The sequence below is a fragment of the Anoplolepis gracilipes genome, chromosome 2, assembly GCF_047496725.1.
Source record: "Anoplolepis gracilipes chromosome 2, ASM4749672v1, whole genome shotgun sequence".
Taxonomy (NCBI): Eukaryota; Metazoa; Arthropoda; class Insecta; order Hymenoptera; family Formicidae; genus Anoplolepis; species Anoplolepis gracilipes.
Window position 1 is genome coordinate 21098192 of NC_132971.1, and position 27281 is coordinate 21125472.

The window sequence follows — 27281 nt, forward strand, 5'->3', positions numbered from 1 at the left end:
ATGCCTACATCAAACCATTTTGAGCCTGAGTGCGATACATTTCAAGGAGCGGATACATTCGTTAGCAGATTCGATACCTTTAACAATGATTGTACGGATTGGTGGTCATTGGTGATCATTAAAGACGATTAAGAAGAAGAAGAGAAAGAAATTATCAGTTCAGCCTTGTCTACATTAATTGTCAAATTAATTGTTTCTGCGGAACCATCGCATCGTATTCTCGACACCAGCAATGAGCGCAGCTGTCAGCACTAACAATTTGTGGTACGTCACTGTGAAAGTGAATTAGAGTGATATAAGTCGTCCCCCGGTGTATATTTTACGTCATGATAAAGTTTCCTCGTCTATCGCTCGATAACATTTCAATCAATAAAAGCGCAATAATCAGTTCTGAGTTCTCTCAATGATTTTCGAATGTATCGTAATCATTGAACACCAAGTAATTATATTGACCGATCACTAACAAAGTTTTAACAATAACGAAATTATCGCAGACTCATTGAGTTTATCATTAGTAATATTATTAATGTTGCGACGGAATACTGTTTGTTATAGTAAGCATTTAATCCAAACAACAATAACTGGCTTACCCCTAGTGTTTACGTTCTCAAAGATATTCGTCGTCCGCTTTATTTTGTCTAGACTGTTTATGTTTCTTCGTGAAAATTTGCGCGATCAAAATATATGCGGAGAGAATTTTACAGTAAAATTTACATGTAAAAATATGTATATTCTTTTTCGTAACATTTATTCTAAAACTGGAATATATAACGACATATAAAATATTTACGATTATAAAAATTGTAAATTATGCATTTGTTTGTAAAAATATTTTCGTAATTTCAATACTACTTTTTCTAATATGTATGTAATGTATTAATATTATTGAATAAAAATATCGCGTGGTTTTTCTGATATATTTTAGTGTGTTCTACGATTACAAAAATTATATTGTAATTTTTACTGTAATAATTTCTCCGTGTATAAAACAGCTGCTTTGCAACGTTACGCATCGTGTTGTACATCAATACAAAATTATTAATGCTGAATGCGTAGCATTCCATTTTTTTCTTTTTCCGCTTCTTCTTCTTTACTTCTTTTATTCGTGCTATTTTTTTTCTCGTCATGATAATTGCTTTCGTGAAAAAGACGGAAAGCTTCAAAGAAATAAACATAAATTACGCCCCCGCGATATAACAGTGATATCTACTTTGTAATGTCATGTTGTGTGATTTTAATACTGCTGACACAAGTGTAATATCGTTTAATTTCTACTTCCTTTATTCTATTCTTTCATTCTGTTTGTTCTATTTCTGTTTGATTACGAAGACGGTTTGTATAAGATAAGAATGAAAATAAACATATTTTTGTTTATAGAATAAATCACCAAATAAGTGACTTGCAATATTACGTTGTATGATTTTACCACCGAGTGCAAAACATCGTTTAAATCTTTTTGTTTTATTTATCTGTTTGTCGTGAAAATTATTTGCGTGACAAAAAGATACGAAGAAACGTATTTACGGTCACAAATTTATGTAATCAAAGTGGACAACAGAATGAGAGTTGCTTTACGATTTTAATGCGATGTTGCGAAGTATGTTACGTGATAAAGAAAAAGAAAACGTCTAATTCTTCTACATGACATATTTTTCTAGACGACCGTTGGGCAACCGGTTTGCTTGTAAAACCAATTTGTTAAGAATTTAAATATTATTAAATATTTTCAAGAAATTATGTTTTTCGAAATAACTATTCAACATTTACGATCGAGGGAAAAATACAGTCAGTGAAAATAGCAGTGAAGCGATGCTATTTTTACTTCATTGATACTGGTGGTATCTTTATTAACATCGATACTTCTTTAAATTTTTATGAAATCAACACTTTAATATCTTTCTTTTTCCATCACAAATGTCTGTTGGTTTTAGTTTGTCAATCATAGGAAACCTTCAAAGATTGCAAGCGATATTTCAAATGGTCAAGCCAACATTAAAGCCCGACATTTGTTGCCTCCTAAACGGTACATGGAAAAGATAAAACTACCATACAAGTCACTGAGTGAAATCGAATGCTTGAAAGTAGTCCAAAGAGAACTCTTGAAACATTGATTTTGACGATGCATATCAAGATACGAGAAGTTTACGTAAACGATAGTGCAGATAATGAAATTGTATTATTTTTATATAATTATATAATATATTATATATTTATATATAATATATAATTATATTAGTTGCTGTTTTTCTTTTTAAAATTTGGATTACGAAACTCAATTTGTCCAATATAATTTTCCAATTTATTTTTCTCGTTGTTTCCTAACACAGAAAAAAACTTTCTGATATACTCTCTTAATTAAATATTTAGAGAAAGGTGATGCATCAAGTATAACCATAAAAAATTGAAATTGAGATATATATATATATATATATATATATATATATATATATATATATATAAAATATATGTATAATGAAGCTGGATTTTTTGAAATACAATAAATGTAAAAAAATCTTTCTATAACATATCCAATACTTTTTGCTATACTTATAACATCGAGAATTGAATTGATTCGAGATGAATACCAATATCTATTTTGATACAAATTAATAGTTTAACAATTACATTTCTGTTTGTCTATACAAAGCTTGGCAAAGTGAGAAAAAAAACCGATACAATGTCCAGCAAACGCATTGGAAAAGTTACACACTCGATATATTTCGCAACAACAAGTTTTACGAACAAAAAAAAAAAATACTAAACTTACAGTTTAGTAAAAATTTATAGCTATTCCATTTAGTTAAAAGTTATTAAATTTATAGTTATAGGTATTTTTAAGTTAAAAAAAATTATGCACAACAAGTTAATAATAGCTTCCAAGAATTTGGTCGCTCTTCGAAGAATTGTTCTTTTTTTTTGTCTAGAAGTTTTATTGCTTAAACAGTAAATAAATGAAAATGAAAATTACACATCATAATTATAGAGTGATTAATTAAATAAGAATTAATTATAAATTTCAAATATTAAGAGTTTCATAACAATTCAAACGATTTAAAAATGCTTTAAGGGATAACGCTGAAATAAATAATGATTGTGAGTTGAAACAAATACGCAATAAAAATATGAGCAAAAAAAAAAAACAATCCAAAGATTGGAGACATAATATAGATAATATAGAAAATTTGAAAAAAAACTGCACATTAAAAAAAAATTTATTTAGGCTTAGCCTAAATAAATTTTTCAAATTTTTTGCAGTGTGCTTTAAACTTCAGTGCTATAATTACGTTACGTAAATCCCGCGAGTACACGCAGATTAGACACATCATGTGCATGGATGTTAGATATCAACGCATCTCAATCTTTGACGTAATAAATTATTTCCGTGTACAATAACGTTACACGCGTGAATCTGAGTACGCAATGTAATGAAATAAAATTGTAGATGATGTGCTAATGACATGTTACGCGAAACAAGCTTCTTCATTATTGTCGATTTGCCGATGGCAAAATGAACATTACAAATTACGGAGGAAAGACAAGAAATTGCCTCATTATATGTTAATAACGATTTCCAAGATTGTTAATCATACGAGGTACATAATTCATCTCATTGCAGAGATTTACGCGAATAAAGGAAATGCTACCTCACAATAACAGTATAGATAGATAAGTCCCTCATTGGTTCTACTCGAGTGCGATCTTCATCGTGTACCTATTTAAGAAAACTTGCAACATCATCGTACTTTTGCTGTCAAGATTCTTACGCAAGATATTGCAAATATATTTCTCGCATAACGTAAGCGGCGAATTATTTAAATTTCGCACGGTTTTTCTTAGTATTTTTAAGAAATAATTGTTAATTCATCTCTCGTATTTTCGTTGTTAGTAGATTTCTTGTTATATTATTCAGATTTGTAAATCTATGTAAATATGTGTTGATAACTAATTTTAATTTTTAATAAATCTTTCCATTACATTTTTATTCAGGAAAAATCGAGTTTGTCCAATAAATTATATAATTGTATTTCTTTAAAATATTGTCCATGCATATTTTGATATTTACACCCTCTCTAGATGCATATATAATCTATGTATATTATAAGTTTTCAAAATTATATCCGAAAGTATTAGTTGATAAAAGTTTGTGTTAAAAAGACTTAATAAAAATTCTTGAATTTAACAAAAATAAAATTTAAATTATTATTAAAATTGTATTTATGTATATAATTTTATTTTTGTTAAATTTAAGAATTTTTATTTACACTTTTATATTCTTTTATTACTTATATGTATATTATATTCAGATATCCAACTATCTATGAGATTCCTGTCATGTTGTCAACAATGATATTATAACAATAATACAATTTTTTTTTGGTTAGTAACATGACAGCAATATAATTAATCAATATGATTAATCACCGTTATCTGAATAGTTTATATGCGATAAGCTTTCTGCAACATCATCTTCCTACATAATAAAAATATTATTTATTTTTACTCGTTGAAGAGCATAACAAAAATCGCGATTTCTCCGATTTTATTAAATGCAATCACAACAAGTACCCTGACCTGCTTATTCGACTAGTTCTATAGTCGTAACGTACTGCTAAATGCTATTATAGATTTGCTAATACACTGTAAATAGTAAGTCAGTGTAACAATTAATTTTACACTGATCGATGATATAAATTTGATAAATTTTTATATTAATTGTCAATATTTTATGAAATAATCTTTTTATTTATATCTCTACTTGAAGATAATGTAAGTAATTTACATTACTTCCGCTGCTTTTCTTATCTTTTAATCAATCAATTAATGTTAATCTCTTTCTTTCTCCTCTTTTTACTAATCAATGTTTTTCTTTCTCTACATAAAACTATTAAAAAGTTATACTTTTAGCAATTGAGAATTTAAAAGTTATTTTAACTTTAAATTTGTAAAGCAGCATTTGGCATTTTTCAAAAATAAGATAAAAAAATGACTGAAGTATGATGCACTATTTGAATATTTTTTATTATACAATAAATACAGAAAAAGTACAATCAAAAATCAAATTAATAATTTTTTAGAGATATTTTCTCGCATTTTCTTCATATTACTAAGATATTATAAAACAAAAATATAAGTTGAATATTACATTAATTACTTTATTATGGCAAAATATATTCTGCGTGAATATTGCGAGATATTTCATGTTCACAAAAAACAACCTTACTAACAAGCATAAATGTACAGAATATATAGAAATCTACAGAAAAAAGAGAAAGTATAAATCCGGTAATGACGAGGAAAATACTATTTTCAAATTTAAGTTAAAATAACTTCTAAATTAATTTTTAAGCATAATTTTTTAATAATTTTATATAGAAAACTGTATCGATTAGTATATCTAATAGTATAGTATTAAAAAAAATATAATTAACTGCATTCATGTACAAAAATGCATAAAAATATAAAGCGTTTAAAGCCATTTTATTTTACGTTACAATCTTATCTTTAATCATTTTAAAGATATAACTTCATCCAGTTGCATAAGATACATCCTGTGCATGTATGTAATCTTAAACTTTCTCTTTGCCTTTTAAAAAACTAAGTAATTGCATACTACTTATGCATTTATACATAATAATTTTAATAATTTTAATTATTTAACTGCTTTTATAAATATATAAGTAGCGTGCAAGCTTTTTTTTCAATTCTCCTATTGAACTGACATTGGATATAAATATATCTCATGGCAATAAGTTATCACAGTTGTTTTTATCTTCCTATACTAAATATTTTTGTCTTACGTAAGAATGTAATTCTTTTATTTTGCGTGTTTTCATATTAAAATTGTTTTACCCAACAGAGTGTAATAATTATGCATATGTATAAATTAATTAAATATTTATACATATGCATTTTAATATAATAGCAAAACCCAATAACGTATATTCTGTAATAAATAATTCTTCAAAATGCATTGAAAAAAATAATTTAAAATAATTTAATACAAAAAGTTATATAAATAAAAATAACATTGTAACTGAAAATGAATTATTATTATTATATCCAGATATTGCGTACAAAAATTAAGATGTATGAAATGTTTATTATTCTGAAAGAGAGAGAGAGAGAGAGAGAGAGAGAGAGAGAGAGAGAGAGAAGGAGAGAAGAGGAAAAAAAGAAAGAACTGATACAATGTAAATATATAATAAGAGTTAGAAAAGAATATTAATACTTATTTCAACACATGATACAAGTCATCTATGCAATAATAATCAATCTGTTATTTAAAAACATGAGATCTATTGTGTATCAGCCTCGTAAGTGATAGCATGATTTGATTATTTTTAACTAAAGAATTCATAAATCTCACTTGTCACGAAAAACGTTTTTTTCTCTCGAGATAATCAACATTTTTTTTTCAACAAACAGAATTACTAAACGACACTCCTATATTGCTTTTTATGTAATAAGTGTATAATCAAGGCAGGAATTATTATATATCCCATGTCATTATGTAATAAGTGTACGATCAAGACCAGAACTATTATATATTTTGCTTGATCATTTAAATCGTTTATTAAAACGAAAAACGCCTTTCGGCTCTTCTGTTTTACAATCATGCGAAATCACTTTAATCTATAATTCCAATTTCAAACGTCATTGTAAATCATAGTAAATCATTTATCTATAAGTATTACCAACACAATTTTATCATCGTCATTTGCTTTCTTTGAAATACAAAAAAAATTATTATCTGATAATACTATTTTTGTGTATGTTATTATTATCGTAGAACGACGCTCGTATATCGTATAAAAGAATCTCGGGGGCAAAGGATTTTACTATTTGTGCACGTCAGTGCGATTACAACTGACAATCCCAACGACAATGATGTAAGTTTTGATTACCTCTATAAAAGGACGTCTATAAAATACGCTGGCGTACATATTTTATGCGTATAAATGAGATAAACAAAAATCTAGCATAAAGCTTTATGTAAATTTAGAAGCTTTTGACTCTTGATTAATTTTTTTATTATGATCATACTATATCAAGTATACGAAATATAAAATATAAATGAAAATAATTCAATTCAATTGATAACGTTGCAATTCCATCTAGTCTAATTTACATTTCGTTGCAGGGAGGATGGCAAAAATTCCGTCAACTTCACGATTAATGGAGTATCACACAAGGGTGTTGTATATTTTCTTCGGACATAATTTATATAGACATTATAATTATAAAGATGAAAAAGTTTCGACTCTACTGAATAGTAAAATAAATAATTACGATACAACTGAAATTGCAAAATTTAATTACAAAAATCTAATTATGATAGCGAAAATGATAGAACTTAATTATGACAATTTAATTATAATAGTAATAATGATTACATTCAATTATGAAAATTTAATTGCAACTTGATGGAAGCTTTAGCAATCAATTATGAAAATTTAATTTAACTTAACAGCTTTCAGAATACAGAAATTTGAAATATTAAAGTCGATACTATACATACATGTATATCATTTCGATGGTTATATATCTATATCGTAACTTTGACGTGTTCAAATTTTATAATTGCAAACTCGCTTTCAGTGTCTGGAGGTATACCAGCGAACACGTCCCTTAACGTTTACATTCGCGACTATGCGAAACTCCGCGGCACAAAAGCCATGTGCCACGAGGGTGGCTGCGGTGCCTGCATCGTGGCTGCGAAAATCAAGGGTGAAACAATGGCTGTGAATTCTTGCCTCGTACCGATATTAATTTGCGACGGGTATGCGCGTAATTTAATCGAAAACTTGTATTCATATTTCACTCTTTGTCAAAGAAAAAAAAAAAGAAATTATGCAATGAAAATTTTTAACGCACGACGCATTTGTCGTACGAGGTGTCTCGTCTTCAATATTGATTTTTGATCTTTGACGTTTTGAATTTTTTTTCTTCTTTTAATCTTGTCGATTTACTTCCTTTATCATATAATTTTTTTTAGATGGGCAATTAATACGATTGAAGGAATAGGAAACAGACGAGATGGCTATCACTCAATTCAAGCTGCGCTCGCTGGAAAAAATGGTACACAATGCGGATACTGTTCTCCCGGCATGGTGATGAATTTTTACAGGTATGACGAAGAAAATTAAAAAAAAAAAATAAGAGCATTCTTCCTAATAAAACATCGCATTCGAATATCCGTGTTTTAATGCGTCTCCATATCTATCTGATTTTTTTTCATATGTTATTTTCAGTCTCATGCAAAACAAGAAATTGACAATGCAAGAGATTGAAAATTCGTTCGGCAGTAATATTTGTCGCTGCACGGGTTATCGACCAATTCTGGATGCGTTTAAAGGATACGCCAGCGACGCGTCCCCTGCGATGAAAAAAGACATTCGCGACATCGAGGTAATTGCGCGCGATTAAAAAGTTTTGCTTCTAAAAATTGCATTAAAATTTATTCACCTCAATTTCAGAACATTATTCATTTTAGTTTTATTTAATTTTATTTCATCTTTATATACAATTTGTACTTTCTTGTAAAATTATATTTTATTTTTGTCTAATAAAATTCTAATAAATTAAGAAAATAAGATATTATTATTTTTTTTTTTTTTTTTTTTGATATTACAAGGCAATGCTTTTTATATCATTTACGGATTACAAGTGCAATAATATACACTTTTGTAGGAGCTTTACCAGATCAAAACCTGCCCGAGGAACGGATTGCCGTGTACAAACAGTTGCGCCGATAAACAGTCAAACAACGTAAAGTTGGATATAAAGTTGGAAGATGCGGAATTCTATAAAGTTTACACAGTCGAGGATCTGTTCGCGGTATTTCAACACAAACCCAGTGCTACATATATATTAAACGGCGGCAATACAGCGCACGGTAATTCCCAAGAGATATTTTTTTCATTTATACAAAGTAAATTAGTAAATTATTTATAATAGTTAATAAATAATTTATTAAAATTTCATACATAAACATAATAGAAAAAGTACAAAGCGTCAGTCAGTGTTTATCTATTTGGATAAATCTACATTGGATATTCCAAGTACGTAATAAACATGAGACTTATCATCATTTGCATTATTATTCATGGCCTATGTTAGAACTTTCTTATCATGTATGTTTCTTACAAGGTTCACTCAAAAAAATTATTTTACAACTTCAAAAATTTTCTAGGTGTAAAAAATTAACTGAAACAGACAAATTATTAGCAAATACTGTGATACCGCATATATTTTGCACTAAATCAATTTAAATGACAGAGACAGAATTTATATCTGTACTATTAGTGTAATTTAGACAGAAAATTAGTCTGTGATGCCTATCTTTAATTATATTTGTGATTAATATTTGGCAATGGGATCTAAATTTTCTAGAGGTATCGCTAGAATATTGCTGCTATAAATTCTATACGTGACAAACAATATTCTAACAGATACGAAAAGAAGCGATAAATTTTAATTGAGACATCTAGAAATCTATCTACATTAGTAAAATATTTTTTAATTTTTGAAGGATTTAAAAAAATTTAATTTGAAGGATTGAATTTTCGAATTTTTGAGTTTAAAGTCTTAAGGTTTGAATTTTAAAAGTCTGCAGTGAAAGAAATTTTTGGTTTTTCGAATTTTGTGTGTGTGTGGATTTTGGATTCTGGAATTTAGAATTTGGAATTTTGATTTTGAATTGAGAACTCGAATTCGAATTTTAATTTTAATTTTAATTTTAATTTTGATTTTAAGTTTAATTTAAGTTTAATTGTCATTTCTGATTTTAATTTGAATTTTGATTTCAACTTAAAATTCTGGATGAAAATAGATTGACAAGTTTTGTTTCAAGAAATTATAGATTATATAGTTAATGTATGTATATGTTTGTATATATAGATATTTATATTTTTATTTAGATGTTTATATATATATATATATATATATATATATATATATATATATTATATTTATTATATTTTCTATATTTTTATGGAATTATAGTTAAATTTCAGTTTAGTTAATTTTATTTTATGGGATATATTTTTGGATTATATTTGAAAGAATTAGTAAGCATATTCAAATGGTTTATAGAATTCAAGATATGAAATATGTTTTATGTAAATACATAAACCGTGTAAGCTGGAAGCCATCCTAAGCCGAAAAGCAAGGATTAAGAATAAATAATAAGCAGATAGATAATTCACGGATTAGCCAAGAATTCAATGTTATGAAAATTATCGTATCGTGTTAGAATTTTAAAATAAAAAATATTGAAGAAAGCAATTTTAACCATATTTACCAATCTATTGAAAGTAAACTAACAATGAGAAAATTATTTCATTAACATTTACAGAATCTAAAAGTATTTAAGAAAATTTGTTTACACTTTTTTTCAAAAAGTTTCTCTTATTTAAAATAATTTATTATTATCAAAATTATTACACATATTCATACATTTATATCAATAGCGATATCACTTATCAAAAAATTATATCATTTTGATTACTGTGAAATAATGTTCAAAAATTTTTAGTGTTTAGTGCAAAAATTGTATACAAAAAAAGTAACGAAAATTGTAACGATTCCTTACTTTTTGAGTAACAGTAACGAGTTACTTTTATAAAGTAACCTTCCCAACTCTGGTTCCTTACTCGTATTAATTCAAACTAATATGTTCTAATGATAAAATGAAAACCTTTCATTCGCGAATAGAGAGCTAATATACAGAGTATTTCAATTCTATCGCATTATTTTTTAACGACAGATTCTGTAATATATATATATATATATATATATATATAAGTGAGATATTTTGTGTATTTCAGTATATATACTTAATAATTTTCTTCCAGTCATTTCAATAAATGTTTTGTCGATCACCAATTAAATATGACATCTAAAAAAACCCAGGTATTTATCGAACGGGCAAAAACGATCTTCACATCGATATAAACAACATCCAGGACCTGCGTCGCATCGAGAAGACGAAAGAATCTCTAATCTTGGGCGGGAATATATCCCTTACCGTGGCGATGGAGGTCTTTCAGAAATATTCGTCCGATGAAGGATTTAAGTACCTGCATCACCTGGTCCATCATATCGATCTGATCGCTAGTGTGCCGGTACGCAATATCGGCACCATCGCCGGCAACCTGATGATCAAGCACGCGCACCATGATTTTCCATCCGACTTGTTCCTGATATTAGAAACCGTCGGTACCCAAATACATATTCTCAATAAACCCGGTAACAAGCAAAGTGTGATGCTGCAGGATTTCCTCAAGATCGACATGAATCACAAGATCATCTACAGCGTGGTGCTGCCGGCTCTGTCCAACGAGTACGAGTACAGATCCTACAAGATCATGCCAAGAGCGCAGAATGCCCATGCACATGTCAACGCTGGCTTCCTCTTCAAACTCGACGGCGGCGGCAAAGTAAATATATTTCGTAAACACATATTATGTTTCTAAATCGTTTTATTATCCATTATTTGTAAAAAATGATATTTCTCTCGAAGGTGCTGGAGAAGCCCAACATCATCTTCGGTGGTATTAACGAGCATTTCCTACACGCGAAGAACACCGAGGAACTGCTGGTGGGTAAATCGATTTTCGATAAAACCGTGCTAAAAACTGCCCTGGAGACTCTGCACAACGAACTCCAACCTGATCACGTGCTGCCGGACTATTCGCCAGAATTCCGTAGGACCCTCGCTGAAGGATTATTCTACAAGTGTGTGCTACACATCAAACCGGAGAACGTGGATTCCAAGCTTCGCAGCGGTGGCACTATTTTAGAACGAGGACTTTCTTCAGGTAGAATGATCAATAAATTTCGAAGGATATATTTTTTGTTTCTCTTTCACGCTCTCCAGAATTTAATTTGCTTCTCTAAAATTTGCAAGGATCGATTAAAAAGTTTGACATTTACTTCATCTATAAAGAGTGACCCCAAAATTCGCCTGTTTTTTTACCCTTGAATTCGGACCTAAATGTGATGCTAAATAATAGTTTATCATGAAACATTAATCCTCTGAGATTTTCAAATTGAGCCTACTTTCAGATTTTTAAAAATTGAGAGGAGAGGGGGAAGAAAATTTTTATTAAAGTTGCAAGATCATTTTTTTGAGTGTGCCTTTTCGGCCGTTAAGGGGATGAAACGCTCACTCAAATAAATGATCTTGCAACTTCAACAAAAATTTTTTTCCCCCTCTCCCCTCAATTTTAAAAAAATCTGAAAGTAGGCTCAATTTGAAAATTTCAGAGAATTAATGTCTGTGAAGGGTGAAAAAACAGGCGATTTTTGGCCTGTTTTTCAGGTGACTTTTTATCTTATTAAATTTTTGAAACTTTAAATCAAACTGTTAATGTTGAAGCAATTTTGATATTAAAGATGTAGAGAAAGATAGATGTACTGAATGAATCTGTTGAAAAAAAGTCGATAAATCGCGCATGAAAAAAATTCAGGTACACAAGACTATGACTCGGACAAGAACATGTGGCCGGTGAACAAGCCGACGACGAAGCTGGAGGCGATTCAGCAGACGTCGGGCGAAGCCCAGTATTGCAACGATCTACCGCCGTATCCTGGAGAAGTGTTCTGCGCCTTCGTCACCACAGAAATCGGTAACGGCAAGATCGAGAGCATAGACGCGAGCAAGGCGTTAGCCATGAAGGGCGTAGTAGCGTTCTTCAGCGCCAAGGACGTGCCCGGCAAGAATCTGTTCTCCGCGGCCGTCAATCAGATGATGATGCTGATGCACGATGAAATTCTGTTCGCTGAGAAAGACGTTCTCCACGCCGGTCAGCCAGTCGGTGTGATCGCCGCCGAGACACACAATTTGGCAAACGAGGCCGCGAAATTGGTGGAGATCAAGTATAGCGAAGCTTTGAAGAGGAAGCCGGTGATAACCATCGAGGATGCGATCGCAACGAAAGACGATAACAGAATCGTAGCAAGCATCAGCGTCCCGGCGAAGAAGAAAGGTAGAAACTGTGTTACACAGAGTGCTTCTAAACATGGCAGAGTCCTTGGATAATTTCTTGAAGAAAAGTTCTAAAAAATTTTTTAAAAATGATACTGATGCTGAAATCATGAACTTTTCTTCAAGGAAGGATCACCCTCTAAAATTTTTCCTATATATTTAAAAACACTATAAACAATGATAGAGATATTTAAAAGAGTTTCAGACTTTTCAATATTGGAAAATTATAAACAAAGAGGATATTAAATTAATTAATAATAAATAAATATATATCTAGGAACTCTGTGCAAATTCTATCGAGATTAAAAAAGAATTCATATAAAAACGGTGGCGGTTTTTCGTTATTTTACAGGAGAGAATATTAAGCACGTGATAAAAGGCACCTTAAAGTTGGGCAGCCAGTATCATTACACTATGGAGACTCAGTCTTGCGTATGCGTTCCCGCGGACGATGGTATGGATGTCTATCCAACTACGCAATGGATAGATTGCGTTCAAGTAGCTATCGCGACCGTCCTTAATGTCAAGAATAATAGGTGAGTCTCATTCATCTCTCGACTATGAGAAGATAGTTATCTCAAATTCCTATTAATTTCTGTTATAACGTGCGAGCAATGCTTTCAAAATACACCTTCTCCATTTCGTCATATTTATAACATTGAATTTCGTAATATAATCATGATAATTTTATGAAAAATATTTTATAGGGTAAACTCGGGTAAGATGGCCATAGTTCTTTAAAATGCAAAAAACATACTTTTATTTTTGTTATTTTTTAATAGTGCTTGGCATATTATATATATATCTTCACTCAAGCTTCAATTACGTAATATTATCGAAATTAAAAGGAAAATGTTTCATAAAAATTTTATATTATCAAAATAGTACTAACTTTTAAGGAAATAATGACCATAATATTTATAAAATTTATAATATGTCTAACGTCGATTACGATAGCTTAACTGTAATTTATTCGACGTTATAACAGTTTTTAGTGGACAAATGAAAAACTTTGCGGATAGTTAAAAGTAAAAATATAATATAAGATTCACAATATCGTTATTTCGAATAATGTATGCACATAAACTACTGTAAATATCGATCATCTTTGATAATGACTAAAAAAACGCCCTATGTAGCGATTATTGAAAAAAATTACAGCCTATGGCCATCATACCCTAGTTTATCCTATTCAACTGACGAGGAAAATGTGATACGGTACAAAAATTGACAATAATCAAAATAGAAATTTTTTTTCAATTCTCTCTTGAAATAAATAAATTAAAATGAGTTTAGGAGAAAAATATTTTGCCAAATTATTTTGTAATATAATCAAGTAACTTTAATTTTCATCAGCATCAATATCTCCGTGAAACGAATCGGTGGTGCATACGGGGCGAAAATTTCGCGCAATACACAGATCGCGTGTGCTTGCGCCCTGGTATGTCACAAGCTGAATCGCCCGGCACGTTTCGTCATGTCAATCGAGGGTAATATGCAATCGATAGGCAAGAGAATCATGACACGTCAAGAATACGAGGCCGGCGTCAATGACGACGGAGTTATTCAGTATCTCGATTCGAAAATTTGGTGCAACAACGGTTGCAGCTTTAACGAACCCCATACTTGGGTGGTAACGCATCATTTGGCTAGGTGAGTCGTCAAAATTAGAGCGAATGATAAGCAAAAGTGCAACGTTTCTCTGATAGTGATATTAGCCTCATATTTTAATTCTCTCATCCGTTTTTAAAATCTCTTTAAAATAGTTTAAAATTTAAAGAAAATTTTATTTATTTACGTCTTTTGATATTTTTTCAAGTGAAAAAAAGTTGAAAAAAAGAGAGAAAAATATTATAAAAATAAATTGAGATTTAATTTATTTTTTATTTACCTCTCGCCAAATTTTAATTGTAGTTTTTTCATACATAAAATTTTCAATAATATCTCCATAAAATAAATCGGTGGAAAAAAATAGGAAGACGGAGAGAGATTAATTTAAATAACAATGTATTAATGTATATATTTAAATAATATTATGTATTTAAATCAAATATTAATATGTTAATTAAATGTAATAAATATGTCCCAAGACTAGATTTCTCTAAAAAAAATAGCAATAGTTGTTTGCAATTGGAAAATAGGTTGTTCGAATATGAGGCTCGGAATACTTTAACAAAGTTTAATTAAACTACATGTGTGTGTTTAAATCACCGTTTGTTAACAGCTGTTACGCGGCCGACACTTGGACAATAAACGGATACGAGGTGCAAACCGATATCCCGTCAAACACGTATTGTCGAGCGCCGGGCTCCTTGGAAGGAGTGGCCATAAGCGAGCATCTAATGGAACACATTGCAAGGGTGACGAAGAAGGATCCGTTACAAGTCAGATTCTCGAACATGAACGATGACGACAAAACTGTGATAGAAACAATGTGGCGCGAGCTGTCAAAATCGGCCGATTACGAGAATCGAAAGCGAGCCGTCGAGACATTCAACAACGAGAATCGTTGGAAGAAGAAGGGAATCGCCATCGTACCGATGATGTATCCTTTCATGTTTTGGGGACAATTCAACGCTATGGTGTCGATTTGCGCGCGCGATGGTACGGTCTGCGTGACACACGGCGGGATCGAATGCGGCCAGGGTATAAATACCAAGGTATGACACATTTTTTCAAGAAAATATTCCTCCCTTCTTGTGGGAGAGAGGAGCATCGAAAGAAATTTATATTATAATTTGTTAAATAGTTATTAAACTAACAGATGCATATAAATTAAAATTAATTTTTAAAAAAAATACAAATTGGCTATTCAATTTGCAAAGAGATTGACAACTTTTTATCGATCAAATGCAATTTTTCCAACTTTTGTTTCATTTCAAATGCTTTCATTGTCAGCTGCATAGAATTACAAAATAAAAGGACGTATTCTCATACATTGCAATGCTATAAATGTCAATTTATTTCCAGCTGTTGTCTATTGTATTTTCTCTATATAAAGTTTCTGGGTTTATACATATATGTACGAGTAATTGCAATGCAAATAATACAGATAAAAATATTTCTCTTTATTTAGCGGTACTAGTTAATTATTTATAAGAATAATTTAGATTAGAAAAAATATTCTAATATATACGTATATCTATAAGTCACTGGCCAAAAGATTTTTTTATCAAGGAAATTTAATAATTTTCTTTATAATTTAAATAACAATTAATATAATTTAAATTATAGAAATTGAATTAAAAAATATAAAATTGAATTTAAAAAAAAATAATTGAATTAAAAAAATAGTTAAGAATAAAATTGGATTACGATTCGTAACTTAATTTGGAGGATACTTATGGAATCTTTTTAAACTATGTACTTTTCACAGAATGCAAAAGTTACGATTAATGATTAATTATTTACCTCTGTTGCACTTTATCCCTATTCATATCATTCTCGCTTTTAGGTCGCTCAAGTGGTAGCTTATACTCTAGGGATCGACCTAAAGTTAGTCAGCGTGAAAGCAACTACTAACATAATAGCACCCAACAACGCGGTTACCGGAGGAAGTGTTACCAGCGAAAGTTGCGCATATGTAAGAAATCATTTAATCCATCTTCAACGCTTCGCGAAAAATATCGCTCAAAAAAATATTTTGCTAATGTAGATAGACGTCTCAATTAAAATTTATCGCTAGAATATTGCTGCTATAAATTCCATACGTGACAAACAATATTCTAACAAATACAAAAAGTAGCTACCTCTAGAAAATTTAGATCCCATTGCCGAATATTAATTATACAAGGACAAATATAATTGTCCTTGACAATAGGCCTTAAAGATAGGCATCACAAATTTTCTGTCTAAATTACACTAATAGTACAAATATAAATTCTGTCTGTCATTTAAATTGATTAAGTGCAAAATATATGCGGTATCACAGTATTTGCTAATAATTTATCTGTTTCAGTGAATTTTTTACACTTAGAAAATTTTTCTTCAAGTTGCAAGATCATTTTTTTGAGTGTAGTGCAATGCGTTGATTACCAATAATACTAAATTGATTAATAATAATCAGATCCGATGTGTGATTTCAGGCCACAATTCAAGCTTGCAAGGAGCTCTTGAAAAGACTCGAGCCAATCAAGAAAGACTTGAAAGATCCGAGTTGGCAGAAGCTCGTTTTTGCAGCGTATCTAAAGGATGTTGATTTATGCGCGCGACATATGTAAGCATCGCATCATTAATTCATATTTTTAATGCTAATATCACGCAAATAAAGCTCTTTGATATCTTTCTGAAAATATAGGGTAAACTCGGGTAAGATGGACATAGTTTTTTAAAATGCAAAAAACATACTTTTATTTTCGTTATTTTTTAATAGTGTTTGGCATATTATCTTCACTGAAGCTTAAATTACGTAATATTAAAAGGAAAATCGAAATTAAAAGAAAAATATTTAATAGAAATTTTATATTATCAAAATAGTACAACGTAAGCATTGGCCATCTTACTCAACTTTTAAGGAAAAGATGGCCATAATATTTATGAAAAAATAGTGAAAACGAAAATCAAAATTATAGGTCGTATAACAATTTACATATCTTTATAATATGTCTAACGTCGATCACGATAACTTAACTGTAATTTATTCGACGTTATCAGTTTTTAGTGGACAAATGAAAAACTTTGCAGATAGTCAAAAGTAAAAATATGATATAAGACTCGCAATATCGTTATTTCGAACAATATATGAACATAAACTACCGTAAATATCGATTATTTTTGATAATGATTAAAAAAGCGCGCTACGTAGAGATTATTGAAAAAATTACAGCCTATGGCCATCTCATACCCTAGTTTACCCTATTATATCTCATCAATTGTCCAAAAAAATCAATCTTTTTCTTTGTACATAGTTATTAATGAAGAATATTATAGTTCATAAAGATTTCACTTGCAATTTCTTTTTGCTTTGATTGAAACAACATAATCAATATAATAGTTTCCGTTGAATTTCGACGGAGCGATTAAGCTATATTAAATTTGATATCTATAGAATGCAAAATATGTGTGGCAATTTTCATTCATTAATTTCTATTTATTTATTATTCGTCGCACTTACCTTGACAGGTACGCGCCCACGCAGGACAACACGTTGAAGCCTTACAAAATTTACGGTCTCACCATCGCTGAAGTCGAGGTCGACCTGTTAACCGGCCAGCATGTTATTAGAAGAGTGGATTTAATGGAGGATGCTGGTATGAGTTTAAGTCCGGAGATCGACGTCGGTCAGGTGGAAGGTGCTTTCGTGATGGGAATAGGATATTGGACTTCCGAGGATCTGGTGTACAATCTTACAACAGGAGTATTGACAAATGACAGAACTTGGGTACGTGAGCTTTATTGAGTTTTGGTAACGCTTCTAATATCTCCAAAACGCGTCTTCCCGCGATTCATCGAATGCTAAAGGGGGAAGATTAAATTATCACGAGTATTCTATTCTTGTCGTAGAACTATAAACCGCCAGGAGCAAAGGATATTCCTGTCGATTTCCGTGTGTCTTTCTCCAGAAACACGAGCAACGAACTCGGTGTCCTCCGTTCAAAGGGTAAGATCCAGAAACCGCGTTAATCCTTTCCGATTTGCGTTTATTATCAAAGAGAGATTTAATTTTTCTACATAATGGTCGCGCATAATTTAAGAATTTTTGGACAATCTCTTTGAAAAATTTTAGAATAAAAAAAAAATTATATTTATTTGTAGAATGAAATTTATGCGTCTTATCAATTAAAAATTTAATTAGCCAGTTAACAGAATTATTAATAATTGCAAAGCCTAAAGAGCTCATGATTTTGTCTCGAACATTTCTCGTGGCAGAAATGAGAAAATGTGCAAATCTAAAAGGATTAAAGATTGTCGATTAATCACGAATATCCCTTTGTAGCGACCGGTGAGCCACCACTCGCCATGGCTTGTGTAATTCCGATCGCGATCCGCAAGGCATTGAACTCGGCCAGAGCGGAAGTCGGAAATACGGACGACTGGTATCAATTGGGTAAGTCCTAAGCGAGAGGATGTAAACGATATACTCGTGCACTTGACAATGTACAGGGTGAATCGCCTACTTTGTGGCCTGAATACAACATGCACAATTTTTGCAAGTTGTAGTCTCGCCATTGTATTCACTTCAAATAGCGCTTATATTAATATAGAAGATGTATCTTTTCATAATTGTGCTCGTTACATTCTGATATTTTTTTTCTTCTCTTTTTTGTAAAGCTTAATTCGACATACTAATAAATTCCTCAATCGAGAAAAAAAATAATAGTTTAGAAAAAATAATTGATAAACTTTTCCTAAGTAATTTCACTTAATTATTCCTTCCAAACTATTCTACGCAAAGATTTAATATTATTCGCGATATGTGCGTCACTCAAAGCCATACAACGAATAATATAACAGTTTTCATTTGCAGCAAAAAGTAAAATAAAATAAAAAAAAAAGAAGTTTTCTAGATTATAGAATTAAGAGCGTGTGTGTGATTCAGCCTGTATATAAATTCTTATAATGTATTATTATATTAATATATACTCGATTATTTTTATCGCTCTCTTAATTTCGCAGATGGACCTTTTACCAACGAACGTATACTTCTAAACAGTTTAACCAGCAAGAACAACATGATGCTTGAGAGCAAAAGTGTCAAAAAGTGATATTTGCTCGCGCGTGAATATAAAACAGTGCTTAAAATAAATCCTATAATTATTGTCGTTCGTCTCTTTTTAATCGCTCTTTCTAACCAGAATAAATTTAAACGCCTCGTACGACTATACAAGACAATTTTAACATCCGCGTTTTTCGCCGATACAAGTGATTTCAGGATAATAGCGGCGCGATAGTGTAATGTGTAATTAAATTAGTTAACAGGCTTTTAACACAACTAAGGCACACAATTTCTGTTTTCTGGTAAATAATTTCAATAAATATCTCTATTAAACGCCATTGATGTGCTACATAGTAAATATTACAACATATCTGCGGTGTATAATTTGTAATTAATGGTAATATAATATAATAAAGTATATGTCGGACAGAGAAATAATAATCTCTCGTATATATATATATATATATATATATATATATATATATATATATATATATATATATATATATACCTCTCTCAAGAGAATCTACAGCAACGATTACCATATATATATATATATATATACATATATACGCGGACATCAAACGTTAAACACGTCGACATCGTTTGCATTATTTGCACTTGAGGGTGGATGAGAAAAAAAATTTGGAGAATAAAAAAAAAAAACGGAACGAAACGAGATTATGGCATTTCGGAGGTTTGATTCGTAAAATCATTTAATTAACGCATAATGTGCATTGCCGCAAAAATGGAGAAAAACATGGAATGTATTCCTTCCACGGCACCACTCACGCCATTCTCAAGACGTCCCGTTCGCTCGAAATAACCGCTATTTATGTGTAGCGAGGGGGAGAAACATGCCAAACTTAACTCAGAGCGCGCAGCCTTAATAATTAAAAATTCTTAGCGCGCGCGCGTAACAAATATACCGAACATTAAGCATAAATAGCGAAGGTGTCGAAAAGACCGATGTAATTTCGAAGAAATAAAATTTCAACGCTGCGACGCGCGTATAGACATCGTGGGTCTTATCATGTTTCCCCATAAATATACAGAGATAGAGATCATTTTCACGATAATTATATATATATATATATATACAGCATTGAGATTCGAATTTCTCGAGATTAAATCGATTTTTTCCTCCCCAATAACTAGTATCGCGATGCACGAGCATGTATTCGTCGTTCTTAACATCCGTTCTCTGTCGTTCTCGTCACTCCTTGATAATGCTGATCACGAAGAGACGGAGTAAAGATTTCTTCTTTCAGCTGAACACAAAACGCTCAGAAGCAACGCCGCCTCTCCCTTCTTATACATCTCTCTCTCTAATCCGATAATCGTCGCGAGCTACCTTAAACGCCGTGTACACTATATAGAAAGTAGAGCGGTCCCTTTCGTTATTGTTTGAACGGAGGATAGTGATATATTTTTCGCGCTTGTCTTTGACAGCCGCCAAGCACGTGGTCGAACAAGAAAGCAGGCGGCTGTGACGACTGTAGTCGCGCGACTCGGACGAGACCGATACAATGAGTTTACGCAGACAACTTTCTGTAGAAATTTACACTTTTTTTTTCACTTAGTCCACTTACTCGGATAATTGTGATATAATGAAAGAATCGATATTGCGACGAGTAAGCGCATGCGTTAAAAATAATGGCCATAATGAGTAACACATTAGTCGCATTTTTGCACGAGCGTTTGATTTTTACCACTTGTAGAGCACATGTCCTCCAGAAGCCAAGAAAACGAATTTAGAACGACTAATTGTAAATTTTTTATTTTCTCGAATATATTTTCTTTTTCATTGCCTGACCTAAATAGAAAATAACGTTTAAAATTAATTGAAAGAGAATAGTTATTTATATACTTTACATTATTCGCTTCAAAGCTTGATTCGTTAAAAAAAATAATCGTTTTCAACCACAAATTGCTTTCTATCGCCGTTGAATAAAACAGCCGTGACTTTTCTCCTAATTTAATTCCTATATTTTCTATATTTAACAAAAAGTGTCTCCTGATTTTCAGAGAAACATCTCGTATGAAATATATATACATGCATATATAATTTATTTAAAGATTAATAAAATAAAATTAATTTATACAAGATTTATACTATTAATTGCTAATTCATGCTAATTAGTATTAATAACTATTCGATTTATTTCAGTCCCATCCAAGTCGCGACTCTAGTCACCACTTAATTATACTTTTTTTTTGCCTGTCGCAACACACGGCTATATATATATATATATATATATATATCATATATATCATCTTTTTTGCATACTATCTATGGATCTCTATGCATATTCTTTCATTTCTTTTCGCCTATTATTACAGCAAACACTATGCTGATTTGTATGTGTGTGTGTATATATCTTAAAGTAAATATACGCCGCGAAAGATACTGTGATATTACGATTTTTGCGGTTTTCTCTCTTCCTCAGCTTTTCCTCGACATTTGTACAACGAGAAGGCATTATCGTCATTATACGCTCACTCACATACGATACAGAGATCGCTCTGCCCTGTTATTGAAACCGTTTAACGATGACGCCCGGCGGGTCATCATGCAAAGGCTGCCATTAATAATCAGCGTCACGAGTCAACGATAGTAGTACATCACGCAGTACGTGTACGCACACGCGCGCACACACACACACACATACACATATATATCGCGTAACATCGTTACTACAATCACAAGGTAAACGCTTTCGGCGGCGGACTTGTCTCAATTTTGCCAAACGCATCGTATAACGTGAATCGATCTGAGTAACAGCTAGTCTCTCTTACTCACAAAATTACAATAAAAAAAGAAAAAAAAGTCTATATACATTTTTTTTCTTTTTTAGTAGAGTATAATAAAAAGGAGAAAGAGAAGAAGAAAAAAGCAGAGACATATTAGAATAAATTTTACAACTTATATATCTTACATTATAGAACAAGATTTTGAATTTTATATATTTATGAAATATAAAATATAATGTGACTCTCTCTCTCCTTCTCCCTCCCTCCCTCTCTTCCTCTCTCTCCTTAAATAATTTTCGAGACATTCGATCAATATCGTGACATATCGTGTACGTGCGTGTACGTCTGGCGTTTGTACGTCTATGCTCTCGTCTCGGAATAATTCTCGCATTCTAAATTGAAATTATTTAATATCGTCTTACGATTCAGGATCTTTCTTCTTTCGTCTCTCTCTTTCTATATATATATATATATATATACTACAATGATACATATACAAGCAAGATGAAATTACATTAAAACTAAATAACAGTAAATTTCTCTCTGTGGAAACTTCGAGCTCTTTCTTTCTTTCTCTTTGTCTGGAGAGAAACGTGAGAAGCGTGAACAAGCCGTCCTTAGAGCAACAAGAAGACATCTCGATTAGATTACGATGAAAAAAACATTGGAAATACGATATATAGCGCTAATTTTTCATTTTCTTTCTCTCTCTTTCTTTTTCGTTCCCGGACTGTTATGAATAAAATTTTTATTAGCTCGTCGGACCGGTTAGCTATCTTATTCTTGATAAATATATAAGATCCTTTCTATAAATACTAACAATATACAGTGTGTACCCTTACGGCCGAGAGGCTTTACATAACTATGCGGGCCGATAAGGAGTTGCGACAAGAATATCTTACTAGTTTACAGCGAGAGAGATAGAATACAGTTGGACTATCTCGTTTTACACACCTTTCTATAATATACATAATAATCATATATACGTAATATTGTCCTGTTACGCTCGGCGACGCCGGTAGCTTTAGGCACGAATGTCTCGATCTCGATGAGAAAAAATAAAGAAAGGAATAATCTAAAGATATTATACAACGAGGATAAGCGTGAAAAAGATACTAGAATGTATCGATTAGCATTGTAATTCGATATCGCAAACCACTGTTCGTTGGGTAAGCGAGGAAAATTGTGTGTTTCACATGATAAGCAAGAAGCATTAAATTATTGAATTTATTTAATTATTTATAAAAGCGTGCATTAATCGATTAAAGTCAATGTATGATACATACAATTATATTAATTATATCAGAAAAGAGATTTCTTCCAAGTATATAATATACTCTCAAATATATATGTTAAACCGCACGAATTTTCCTTTGCTTAATCGATATAAATAATATAAATAATTTTAATTACATTAATATACATTATGCATTATTCATTTTTTTTCATATTACACTAATGCGAGCATTCTAAAGCTACCGGCGCTATCTTTAAAGAACTCGCGCGATCTCTGCTCGACTCGAAGCTATCCCGATTTACAGACTAACTAACTAACTAACTAACTGTCCCCGCGACGATCATAATTTACTGTTTTTTACGCTCTCAGAGAAGATCCTATATACGTTCATATATTTATATTATATAAAAGATACGCTCGCGAAAAGAGTGAGAACGCAGTCGGAACCTAGTGCGAGCGAACGGAAATATACATCGACGAATGAAGGGAAGCGATTCGTTGATACCAAGCCTAAATATCTGGCCGCTTCCTCCGCCTCGCATCTGCATCCGCCCGCGAAACGATATTTCATTAATCTTTCTTCTTCGCACAATTCGATTTTGCAGATATATACTCGTTTCCTTCGAGACAAAAATGCTTCTCATCTATATCTGTGTTGTATATACAGCTATATTTATGCTTATCGAGATATATACGTACGCGCTAGCGAAAGTAAAAATATCGAGACGAAGAGAGTGAGAAAGGTTCGCACCTGAAAAGTGTTACCTCTAAAAAAAAAAAAAGGAAAAAAAAATTAAGAAAAATTCAATACCTACAACGCGCCAGTCAAAGTCCCTCTTAATAGTCGATCAATCCCGCTAACGTTGATTAACATTAATCGTAACTCAACTGAATCTTTCATTCCTATCTGTATTATTAGAGTATTGTAATCTAGAAAGAAATAGAAGAGTAATCAATTTACAGTGAGAGTTAATCACGTTGGAAGAATTGATCTTGTGTCAGTCCTCGATGCGGGATTAATGAATAAGTGAATAAAAAAATGGAAAAAAAGATTAGAGACAATATTAAAAACGAATATTTGAGACCGATAACGCATTATCCTGTATGTGTGCATACATGTGTGTGTGTGTGTGTGTGTGTGTGTGTGTGTGTGTGTGTGTGTGTGTGTGTGTGTGTGAGAGAGAGAGGCCTCAACGAAAATCGAACAGACTTTCATCGACTAGTACTGCGTACGTTACGTAAATATCGTCATATTTTTTTATTTAATTCCTTCTTTCAGCCGCGGTCCATTCGTTCATTCGAGCGAGCGATCGCGGATAAATAATAGGATCGATTAAATACAATATACACGCTACATTGATAGATTTTTCATTTTCTCAGTTACGACGACATTTATATAATTTAACAGGAATCGCGAGTGTGTGCCGACAAAATCCCAAAACGAAACGACCGCAACAGGATATTGACTGCATCGATAGTACCATGTACATTCACGTTGTTGTATTTCATAATTATTTTGTGTGAGCGTCGTAGCCTTAACTCGTTTTAACATACTTCGTTAACTATCTAATTAAGATATCCTCAAACATTATACGGATAAAGAACATTTAATGAGTCCACCTATTCGTTTCATACATATATATATATATATATATATATATATATATGGTGCATTTGGTTTAAGTGTACATACACTCAATTATTTTTTTAAATAATAGAGTTATAAAAAATGTTTGGAATAAAAGTCGAGAAAAATTTTTAATTAATTTGTGTTTTTTTTTAATCCTGATGACAGTTTTATTTTTTTAATGAAATAATATATCTATTTTAATACAGTTTTGTACTACTCGAATATTTTATGATATTCGATAATATGCAATAAAATGGTGAGATTTTTAATAATCGTTCATAAGATATTGTCATTTGTGTTGTTTTTAGATATGAACGGCGAAACAAAATAACTTTATCATTTAAAAAAACAAAACTTTATTATATTTGAATTATTATTATTATTATTATTATTTAAACAAACTTATATTTTTCAAAATAATTATTAATTATTATCGTTAAGTATTATTCAAAAAAACAGAGTGTGTACACCCTTAAACCAAACATTGTATGTTTATATATATATGATAATAATTATCGTATATCTTTTATCATATTAATATTTAATACTTTTCTCGACAGGAAAAAGAATATGCCTCAAAACTCTCTCTCTCTCTATTTCTCTATTTCTCTCCTTCGCTGCATCGTCCCGAAACAACATATCCATACATATCGCAGACCTCTGCGAATATTATTTATTTTATATTATATTATATTACAACGAGGATATGTGCCCGATGTGCGAATCTCTATTTCGATTTTTTCTGCTTTGCGCTTTTTTTTGCGTTATTTTTACCGATTTGAACATTAACGCGATAACATTGGTATACGTGCAATCGTCAGCTACGTGTGTGTATATAATCTAACGCGATATTACGTTTAGAACCATGACGAACCACCGGAAGTGCTCTTTATCGATAAACGCGCTCTTGCCAATTCACGCACCATCGATTACGCACAATCTCCCCCCCCCTCCCTCCCTCCCTTTCCCAAATGTTAAAAAAATTAATCTTTACCTAAATATCGCTACGTAATTACGAAAATTCTTCATCGAACTTAGAAAATGCATCTTCGATAATAGGCTTGCTCGACGACGAAGTATCAACGAAGAAAAACTGCTTTGCGCTTACTAACAACACGAGCGCAATACTATCACAGTTCATCCTCATGAGGAAGATATTCACCGCACGCGTGCACGTTCGTGTCATTCTAAACGCAACTCGCGTCCGGAACAACTAATTCATCTAAGCTACATAATTTATGCTCGGCTACGGATTTACAAGACGGAAAAAAACGTCGCCTCGCTCTCTACGCTTCTATGGATGTTCCCGCGAGCATTGGCTCGAGTTAAGAATTCAGATTCGATCGCCAGACTCGATTTGTTGTCTCCTCGAACAAAGAGAAGGATATTAGCTTAAACGACGTATTCATAATCATCGACGTCAATGCTCACGGGAACCATATACATTATATTATTGGAGTAATGCGTACTGCATGTTGCTCGGCGAGCATATTACAGGAAGTATGATACAATTTGCCGATCGTATTTCACAGTGATTTGATCAGATGACAATCAATGATTCAAGATCGCGATCGGGCCATGCCTAACGGAAATAAGCGTGATACATTATCCTTGTTTCTTTTCTCTTTCTAGGCATATTACACGGTATTTACAAAACTCCGCTCCGTCTTCTTAATTCCATTTGAAATCCTGGAACATTCATTGGTAGTGTGCTTTACTACATAAATGCAATACCTTTTTATATCAAGATACGTCTATGTATATATCTATTTTTTCCATAATAACGATAGATATTTACATGACTATCGAGACAGAGTTAATTATTTTTTAAATAATTTATAATCATTGTACATTGATGATAAGAGCTGCATAAAAGATGAAGAAAAGATGTGTAAACATACGTGTGTGCATTATTAGTAATATAGAATAGCCAGATTTCGTTCATTGTAAAATTCATTTCAGTTAACTTGTAATTCACGACAAAATTAATATAAAAAAATTTTTTTTTAAATTA

The 27281-nt window shown here is 31.4% G+C and overlaps 2 protein-coding genes across 21 annotated transcripts in view; one reads left to right on the plus strand and one right to left on the minus strand.

The window, feature by feature from the left end:
- Positions 1 to 38: 38 nt before the first annotated feature.
- LOC140662931 (uncharacterized) lies at positions 39 to 19984 on the plus strand. Of its 2 annotated transcripts, XM_072886647.1 has the most exons (19): positions 40 to 264; positions 6791 to 6890; positions 7142 to 7194; positions 7600 to 7780; positions 7997 to 8128; positions 8253 to 8409; positions 8692 to 8896; positions 10915 to 11441; positions 11525 to 11822; positions 12474 to 12992; positions 13344 to 13527; positions 14348 to 14644; positions 15216 to 15651; positions 16446 to 16574; positions 17077 to 17207; positions 18113 to 18371; positions 18494 to 18590; positions 18927 to 19037; positions 19607 to 19984. In XM_072886647.1, exons 2-19 carry the CDS (start codon positions 6886 to 6888, stop codon positions 19693 to 19695), a joined length of 3810 nt encoding a protein of 1269 aa, XP_072742748.1. In that variant the 5' UTR covers positions 40 to 264; positions 6791 to 6885; the 3' UTR covers positions 19696 to 19984. The 2 variants fall into 2 exon arrangements, with proteins under 2 accessions (XP_072742747.1, XP_072742748.1); XM_072886646.1 differs by lacking the exon at positions 6791 to 6890 and having other exon boundaries at positions 39 to 264.
- Positions 18368 to 27281, minus strand: part of Lap (phosphatidylinositol-binding clathrin assembly protein lap) — a 41382-nt gene continuing 32468 nt past the window's right edge. For all 19 annotated transcript variants that reach the window (XM_072886654.1, XM_072886665.1, XM_072886652.1 and 16 more), the window contains one exon: positions 18368 to 26956. Coding sequence is in view for 2 of the 19 variants with exons in the window: in XM_072886665.1 (XP_072742766.1) it covers positions 26939 to 26956 (18 nt within the window). In the remaining 17 variants the exon portion in view is untranslated. The remainder of the gene's footprint in view (positions 26957 to 27281) is intronic.